The 9,470-nt window shown below is 34.8% G+C and overlaps 1 protein-coding gene across 1 annotated transcript; it reads left to right on the forward strand.

The window, feature by feature from the left end:
• Positions 1-475: 475 nt before the first annotated feature.
• fam50a (family with sequence similarity 50 member A) lies at positions 476-9,458 on the forward strand. The gene is made up of 13 exons (XM_048178171.1): positions 476-734; positions 1,444-1,528; positions 3,596-3,695; positions 3,922-4,046; positions 4,395-4,471; positions 6,813-6,879; positions 7,240-7,301; positions 7,438-7,514; positions 7,808-7,862; positions 8,204-8,252; positions 8,426-8,496; positions 8,847-8,957; positions 9,287-9,458. The coding sequence occupies exons 1-13, from the start codon at positions 624-626 to the stop codon at positions 9,293-9,295; spliced, it is 999 nt and encodes a 332-aa protein (XP_048034128.1). The 5' UTR covers positions 476-623; the 3' UTR covers positions 9,296-9,458.
• The last annotated feature ends 12 nt before the right edge of the window (positions 9,459-9,470 follow it).

Genomic DNA, 9,470 nt, shown 5'->3' on the forward strand with positions numbered 1-9,470 from the left:
TATTCGATTTTTTTGGAGAAATTTTAATAAACCTCCTTTGTTTGTATACTTATTGTTGAATTTCTATGTAAAAATATATTATGATATATATTATGATACTATTTATAAAGTGATTTGTACATTAAAAATTAAAATGTTGATTTAATAAATTATTTAATAAAACAATCGAAATAATAAATAATTAAACATAACATTCGATTTTTATGGGACGGTGGATTTTTAATAAACCTCTTATTGTTGAATTTCTATGTAAAAATATATTATGATACTATTTCTAAAGTGATTTGTACATTAAAATATAAATGAAATACCTTTAGTATGAACATAAAATCATACATAAAATAAAATATCATAACATAAACATAACATAAATAATAATAGTCAATGTATTGATAATAAATGCATTGTTATGCATGTTTTTAGCTTAGGCAAGCATAATGGAAGGACTTTTACTTTGGAATGCAGTTATTTCGCGCATCAACCGGAAGCAGTACTGGTAAATTACCCACAACCTCTTGCATTAGTCGAGAAGTTTCTCGTTTGTTTATTGACTGAATTCAGTAGTTATCTCGCATTTTCAGTGTTTTAATTTCTTTTTCTGAATATCTTGTAAAAGAGCCGCAATGGCGCAGTATAAAGGAGCGGCGAGTGAAGCGGGGAGAGCGATGCAGCTCATGAAGAAGAGAGAAAGAGAGCGAGAACAGCTCGAGCAGCTCAAACAGAAGATAGCAGAGGCAAGTGAGCCCGAATAACAAACACAACATGTAAACACACTGGCCATTCTACCTGTCCTGACCATATGCCTCCAATAAATAACTGCTAGCTGAAAAGTGATATTCAGATAGGATAGTACATCTTTTTATAACCCAGAATATGATGGTTATGCTTCTTGCCCCTTTTAGATAATGTAAAGTCACATGAGAAGGCTTATGATGTGATGACAGTTTATAATAACTTCATTAGTGTGGTATATATAAAGTAACTATAGGTAAAAACTTAACTGGCTCCATGATTACCATAGTTAATGTGAAAATCACATTTTGAAATACCAAAATTGTTTACTATAGTAAAATCATTTGCTTGTAAAATTATATTTATATGTGTTCACATTTTTGTATGTACAGTGCCCCCAAAATATTGGCCACTTTTCCACACATTTTTTACCCCATGCTTAAAAAGTATGAAATACCATTGAATAGCAAAATGTCATTTATTTTAAAGATGCCTTTCAAGCAAGTTTTAAATGATAAAGCATTAGATACTGTTTTGGGGCAACAGTATGTAAACTACTGATCTTTAAGCATCATATAACTATAATGATTGTAGATGAATATTGTATTATTGTTATAAGCAATCTTGCAGCATGCAGCTCAAATAACTCTACACAGCTTATACTTTATGTAAAACATCTCTCCTAACTGATCTTCACTTTCCTCTTTATAGGACAACATGGTGAAGTCCAACATTGATAAAAAGTTCTCCGCTCATTATGACGCTGTGGAGCAAGAGCTCAAGTCCAGCACTGTCGGTAAGTGAGCATTATTATGGTTCAGAAATACTTCTGTAGTGTTTTTTTTTTTTTTTTTTTCCACAGTGTGGCAGGGTTGCCAGGTCCCAGATGTAACATATGCACATTATTTTATCTGTATCTTCTTTGATTTTAATTTTCAGCATTTTTCATGATAAATTTTAAAATTAGGGCTAACCAGAAATATTATGACAATATTATTTTTCCATATCATATGATATAGATATTTATCACAATATTAATTTACCATTAATGAGGAAGGATATGCAATCCACATGTTTGTTAGACCTTGAGAATGAATGTAATCATAACTTAAACAATTAAACTGCATTAAGCAACCTTTTAATTTAGGGCCCCATTAAATCTATTTTAGTTTCCCTGTGTTTTATGATTTAATACAAATTTGCCATCAACAATATTGTTTAATGACATTAATTAATAAAACAATTAATTTGCAACAAAACATTGCATTTTTATTTTTTGTCAAATAAGATGCTGCACGACAGATCTGTTTTCATATTAAAACATGGATTAAAAATATCTTGGTTGTTTGATATTCCTTACAAACAGTGGTAATATTATTATTACTTTGAGCCGTACATTTAACTATATCATAGTAATATATTTCGGTTAAAAAAATTTTCCAAGTTAAAGCTAACTTATTCTGGCGGTTTGTCATTAAAGGTGCCGTAGAATGTAAAATTGAATTTACCTTGGCATAGTTGAATAACAAGAGTTCAGTACATGGAAATGACATACAGTGAGTCTCAAACACCATTGTTTCCTACTTCTTGTGTAAATCTCATTTGTTTAAAAGACCTCCGAAAAACAGGCGAATCTCAACATAACACCGACTGTTACGTAACAGTCGGGATCATTAATATGTACGCCCCCAATATTTGCATATGCCAGCCCATGTTCAAGGCATTAGACAAGCCAGTATTAACGTCTGGATCTGTGCACAGCTGAATCATCAGACTAGGTAAGCAAGCAAGAACAATAGCGAAAAATGGTATGATCCATGATATCATGATATTTTTAGTGATATTTGTAAACTGTCTTTCTAAATGTTTCGTTAGCATGTTGCTAATGTACTGTTAAATGTGGTTAAAGTAACCATCGTTTATTACTGTATTCACGGAGACAAGAGCTGTCGTTATTTTTATTATTAAACATTTGCAGTCTGTATAATTCATAAACACAACTTCATTCTTTATAAATCTCTCCAACAGTGTGTAATGTTAGCTTTAGCCACAGAGTACCATCAAACTCATTCAGAATCAAATGTAAATATCCAAATAAATACAATACTCACATGTATGCATGCAGTATGCATGATGAATATTTTGTAAAGATCCATTTGAGGGTTATATTAGCTGTGTGAACTTTGTTTATGCACTGTTTTATAGTCGAGAGCTCGGGGGGCAGGGAGCGCGAGATTTAAAGGGGCCGCAGCCTGAATCAGTGCATATTTAATGATGCCCCAAAATAGGCAGTTAAAAAAATTAACTTAAAAAAATCTATGGGGTATTTTGAGCTGAAACTTCACAGACACATTCAGGAGACACCTTAGACTTATATTACAGCTTGTGAAAGAACGTTCTAGGGCATCTTTAAGTTTTTTCCAAATGAAACGGTGAAAATCTCTAAAGTGCTTCAGAGCAGCTCTGAAGATAAAGTTCATGTGTTCATGTCCTCATATATTGAGAAGACAGATGTTGAAAACACTGTAAGCATCTCACGTATGTTTGAGTTTGTGTATTAGATGAAACTACGCTGTTCATTCACAAAACATGCAGACTCATAAGCAACGTGCTTTGACTGGTTGTTGTCACGTTCATTTCTGCTGTGTGAAGGCCTCGAAATCTCTGCTGTTGGTGAAACTCGCATAATAGTTTGTGGTGACATCAAACGTACCCCCATATCTCCGTATCTCCACCGTCCTGGGATTGCCATTTCAAGGATACACATTAATAAAATGATCAATTTTCATTTGCTTTGTCTACAGGCTTATTAAGTGGTGGATTATATCAGTTTGTGAGTGGAGGATGTTGTTTTTCTCTGCAGGTCTGGTGACTCTTAATGACATGAAAGCCAAGCAGGAAGCTCTGGTCAAAGAACGAGAGAAACAGCTCGCCAAGAAGGAGCAGTCAAAAGAGCTACAGCTGTAAGGCCTTTTCAGTTATTTGAAGTTGCTTCTGCCCTGCTTGGTGTCATTTTCTCAATATGATTGAATGAATGAATTTTTTTACCATCTTTTAAGATTTTAAGACTAGGTTGTTGTAGGTTCCTGCATTGCGCCCTCCAGGCATGCTGCTTTTCTTTGATTCTGTTTTCTCTTAAAATGTGTGCAAGGTCTGATTTTAAAGCTCATGTTTGGACTGTTCTTGTAGGAAACTGGAGAAGCAGAAGGAGAAGAAAAGGAAGGAAGAGCAGAAAAGGAAGATCGCCAGTTTATCCTTCAATCCCGATGAAGGAGAGGAAGAAGAGGAGGAAGAGGAAATTGAGGAGGAGATATGTATGGCATTTTACTTGCCACTTTTCCACAGAAGTAGAACAAATTTCTACACAACATTTTTATTAAATGTTTCAATAAGCTATCAATAAGAGCTGAGAACCATGTTCAGTACCAGTGCCATGTTTACCATGTTTAAATGCATTCTGCATAGACTAAAATCAGCACAGAAATTCTTAATTTATAACCAGTTGTAAAAGTGCATTTTAATAGTTAAGTGCAAGTTTATTAGATTGATTTTCATTAATTTAGTTTTATTTAAATTATGTAAATGTATTATTTATTTTATTTTGTAACATTAATAACATTGTGATTTTTTTTTTTTTTTTTTTTTTTTTTTTTTCTAAACAGGCATACCTGTAAAAAAGAAAAAACTAGGGAAAAACCCAGATGTGGACACCAGTTTCCTGCCAGATAGGGACAGAGAGGTAATTGATTCTCTGTTAACACAAGCAAGCACACTTTGTTTATATTCAACTAACAGATGAGAGCAAAAAAAAAATAATAAATGATAGCATAAAATGCATTCAGTGCCAAAGAGTGTGGAGTGACTGTTCCAAATGCCTTTTTTAGGGATCTAAATACAGTTTGATAGGGCTGTTGTTTAACACAAGCCTCTTCTGGGCTCTGCATCAAATAAAATTACCCAGTGTTTGCAGAGACGTCACTCAGGGACGGGGAGTCAGCACACATTGAGACATCAGCCTGAACTGAATCACAAGCTGCATACCAATGTCAATTTTTCAGCTGCCACAAGAATTATGGTTTTGTTGATGTGATTTTTTTTTTTGGTGTGTGCGTGTGTGCGCTTTGGCTCATTTCCAAACAGATTTCGATGAGGCGTTTCAACTGTTAAGATCCTTAGATCTGACAGAATACCTGTAATTTGTCACGAAGGTTTTGTTTGCTTTTATACTGTGTATATATGACCTATATAGTTGTTTATATGCCTGTCAACAGTTTTATTGAAAAGCTTTGGCTTGTTTTCAGAACTGAATTTTTAAGAGCTTTTAAAATAGGTGACATGATGATCCTTGACAGGAATTAGTGCTCTATGTATTTGTGTATACTGAATGAGCTTTATCTACAGCATATACAGTATGTGACCCTGGACCACAAAACCAGTCATAAGGGTCAATTTTTTGAAATTGAGATTTATACATCATCTAAAAGCTGAGTAAATAAGCTATTCATTGATGTATGGTTTTTAGGACAATATTTTGCAGAGATGCAACTATTTGAAATCTGGAGTCTGAGGGTGCAAAAAAATCCAAATATTGAGAAAATCACCTTTAAAGTTGTCTGAATGAAGTCCTTGGCAATGGATATCCACATTTCTGATATATTTATGGTAGAAAATTTATAAAATATCTTCATGGAACATGATCTTTGCTCAAAGGTGCCCTAGAATTAAAAATTTAATTTACCTCGGCATAGTTGAATAACAAGAGTTCAGTACATGGAAATGACATACAGTGAGTCTCAAACTCGATTGTTTCCTCCTTCTTATATAAATCTCATTTGTTTAAAAGACCTCCAAAGAACAGGCGAATCTCAACATAACACCGACTGTTACGTAACAGTCAGGATCATTAATATGTACGACCCCAATATTTGCATATGCCAGCTTATGTTTGAGGCATTAGACAAGGGCAGCCAGTATTAACGTCTGGATCTGTTCACAGCTGAATCATCAGACTAGGTAAGCAAGCAAGGACAACAGCGAAAAATGGCAGATGGAGCAATAATAACTGACATGATCCATGATATCATGATATTTTTAGTGATATTTGTGAATTGTCTTTCTAAATGTTTCGTTAGCATGTTGCTAATGTACTGTTAAATGTGGTTAAAGTTACCATAGTTTCTTAATATATTCACGGAGACAAGAGCCGTCGTTATTTTCATTTTTAAACACTTGCAGTCTGTATAATTCATAAACACAACTTCATTCTTTATAAATCCAACAGTGTAGCATTAGCCGTTAGCCACGGAGCATAGCCTCAAACTCATTCAGAATTAAATGTAAACATCCAAATAAATGCAATACTCACATAATCCGATGTATGCATGCAGCATGCATGACGAACACTTTGTAAAGATCCATTTTGAGGGTTATATTAGCTGTGTGAACTTTGTTTATGCTGTGATAGAGTCGAGAGCTCGGGAGGGGGCGGAGAGCGCGAGCAATTAAAGGGGCCGCAGCCTGAATCTGCGCATTTCTAATGATGCCCCAAAATAGGCAGTTAAAAAAATTTATAATAAAAAAAAATCTATGGGGTATTTTGAGCTGAAACGTCACAGACACATTCAGGGGACACCTTAGATTTATATTACATCTTGTAAAAAAACGTTCAATGTCACCTTTAATATCCTAATGATTTTTGGCATAAAAAATCGATAATTTTGACCCTTACAATGTATTGTTGGCTATTGCTACAAATATACCCGTGCAACTTATGACTGGTTTTGTGGTCCAGGGTCACATATGAGCTGCTTTGATATGCTGTCAACTGCCTCAAAACTAAAAATGTTGAAATATTTATTTTGCAAAACATCTTGCTGTTTGTATTTAAAACCAGTTTTAAAGACTCCACAAGTTTTGTAGCTTGTAGTCAATGTCTATATGTTAGTGCACTCTGAAGTTGGCAAAAGTTACTTTTAGCTGCTGTGCATATTTGAAAAATACAGTTTCTTTCTGAAAAATGTACCGAAAAGCTTTTGAATACTGTTTTGTATGTGTAATTGTGAGTAAAATGTGTGTTTCAGGAAGAAGAAAATCGTTTAAGAGAAGAGCTCAGGCAGGAGTGGGAAAGAAAACAAGAGAAGATCAAAAGTAAGATATGAAGATAATCTTTTGTTTGATTTCGCTGTACCTGGCCAAGAGTGCAGCTGACTCTATAGACTTACTGCATTAAACTTGTCTTGTCATACAGTAGCACATAAATCCGCATGCAACCAGCTGCTTAAAGCAGCATGTATTTATATTTTGATCTTTTGTGCTACAAACCTGTTCTTCAACCTGTTCTTTAACCTTTCTTTCTTTCTTTCTTTCTTTCTTTCTTTCTTTCTTTCTTTCTTTCTTTCTTTCTTTCTTTCTTTCTTTCTTTCTTTCTTTCTTTCTTTCTTTCTTTCTTTCTTTCTTTCTTTCTTCCTTCCTTCCTTCCTTCCTTCCTTCCTTTCTTTCTTTCTTTAGGTGAAGAAATTGAAATCACTTTCAGTTACTGGGATGGCTCAGGTCATCGAAAAACTGTCAAGGTATGGAGCAGGTTTTCAGATTTTCTAATTTAAGAAAACAAGACAGCAACAACACGCCCAAAGTGTTATATTGTTACATGTTCTATATTGTAAAAATGTGATCCACTTGGTTTTTGTGTGTCATGTGCTCATGTAGATGAAGAAAGGAAACACAATTCAGCAGTTTCTCCAAAGGGCCCTGGAAGTTTTGAGAAAAGACTTCAGTGAGCTGAGGTAAATGCGTTCTTTGTCTCCTGCTATAAAAACACTTTCTTAGAATTACTGCACAAGAGTTAGTCAAGTTAGAATCAGTTAACACATTTTTAAAGTTTCTTAAAATCTATATATGTACATTTATGTTTATACACACACACATGGTGGTTTTCTTCAGGATTTAGTTCTGGTTTTCCTCAGAATATCGGTGTATTAAATAAAAACTCAGTGGATAAAATCCAGACAGCTCTTTGAGCGGTGAGAGCTTCTCATGTTACAGACCATTTGTCTTAAAGCCTGTTTGTGTCCTTCAGATCAGCAGGAGTGGAGCATCTAATGTACATCAAAGAGGATTTGATAATCCCACATGTGAGTACATTTTCCACAACAAAACTAACAAAACTTCAAGTGCTCCTCGAAATGTTAATATTTATGACTCATCTCATTTGTAAGACCAGTTAGGTCTCTTAAATGTGTCATTGTTTACATTGCACTTTTATTCTGTACAAGCCTATACATCACTTAAATTTCAGAATTTGTGACAAGCACACGTACATGTTTTACAAAGTAAACTGCTTTACGATGTTTTAAGGGCATTTTAGTAAGTGTTTCCCTTATTATGAGGACAGATGGTAATAAATCACCCTTTATAGTTAACTTTCCCTTTCAAAACAGATCTCTCAGTTATTAAAAATCTGCTTTTCTTTCAGCACCACAGTTTCTATGATTTCATTGTGACAAAGGCAAGAGGCAAAAGTGGTAAGTTCCTACTTCCTCTACCACGTTTAGTTTAACAGGTTCCCATGTGGCTTCTGTATTATTTCACACATGACTTTGCTCTGATGTTTCATAATATGAAGATAATACTGATTATATTTAGCATTAGCCTGCTGTTTTTAGTGCTGAATTGAGACCTTCATTTTTTTCTTCAGGGCCCCTTTTCAATTTTGATGTCCACGATGACATTCGGCTGGTGAACGATGCTACAGTTGAGAAAGATGAGGTAATAATGTCAGCATAATGTCTGGTTCATTTTCTGGGCAGGAACCACACACATTTACAATGACCATGTTTTGAGGCAAGTGAATGTGTAATTAGATATATTTCTCATAATTAGATATATTTCTCATAAACGGAAGCAAATTAGCATATGTGCTCCAGGATATGTTTTTTACACATCATTAAGAGTCTTTCAGAGATTTGATCCCACAAAACTTGCACAACCAGTGATTAGTTTTTCATAGTTTTAGCAACGTTTCTTGGTTCTTGGAAATTTTAAAGAAGCCAGTCACCTTTGACACAGCTTCGGCTAAATTCTAAGGCTCTTTTTGTTTTTTTGTTTTTTTTGTCCAGTCTCATGCAGGAAAAGTGGTGCTGAGAAGCTGGTATGAAAAAAACAAACACATCTTCCCCGCCAGCCGTTGGGAGCCTTACGACCCCGAAAAAAAATGGGACAAATACACAGTGAGTATATCATCCACTAAAGACCTTATGTTGAAAGTCTTCACATCACAATGGTCAGGGTTGGGCGAAAGTCTCCAAAATTTCCTGCAGCCCCATGTTTAGTAGAACCATATGAAAGAAGTTCTGTGATCTTGATGTACATAACTGTATCATGGCCCTAACCAAAACCAAAAACCGATGTGTTCCAGGACTAGCTAAAAATTTTTTGATAGATAAAAACAAGATGTCAGTACAAATAAATCATGGCAATGTGGGTCTACTGGGGTTAAAACCGTGCTTGTGGTTGGATTTCATACCATGTTTATGGATTGTTTTGAATTGTTTTTCAGATTCGGTGAGATGCCACATCCACAAGACGTTCCCGATCCATCTTGATGTTTTGTTGGTTTTATTGACCCCAGACAACAAAATGCTTCATCTTGTGTAGTAGGGCTGCACGATATATCGCATGAGATTGTCACGCGCATTTCGTCAGTAAAGCCGGTTCCCTGATTACCGCTAAATCGCCATCAC

The sequence above is a fragment of the Megalobrama amblycephala genome, linkage group LG24, assembly GCF_018812025.1.
Source record: "Megalobrama amblycephala isolate DHTTF-2021 linkage group LG24, ASM1881202v1, whole genome shotgun sequence".
In the NCBI taxonomy this organism is placed as follows: Eukaryota; Metazoa; Chordata; class Actinopteri; order Cypriniformes; family Xenocyprididae; genus Megalobrama; species Megalobrama amblycephala.

What these genes read in the sequence shown, in the direction of transcription:
- fam50a (XM_048178171.1), top strand. Translation starts at nt 624, where the DNA reads ATGGCGCAGTATAAAGGAGCGGCGAGTGAAGCGGGGAGAGCGATGCAG. An exon ending in AAAGGCAAGAGGCAAAAGTG is followed by an intron (nt 8,253 to 8,425) that starts GTAAGTTCCTAC and finishes TTTTTTCTTCAG; the next exon opens with GGCCCCTTTTCAATTTTGAT. An exon ending in CTACAGTTGAGAAAGATGAG is followed by an intron (nt 8,497 to 8,846) that starts GTAATAATGTCA and finishes TTTTTTGTCCAG; the next exon opens with TCTCATGCAGGAAAAGTGGT.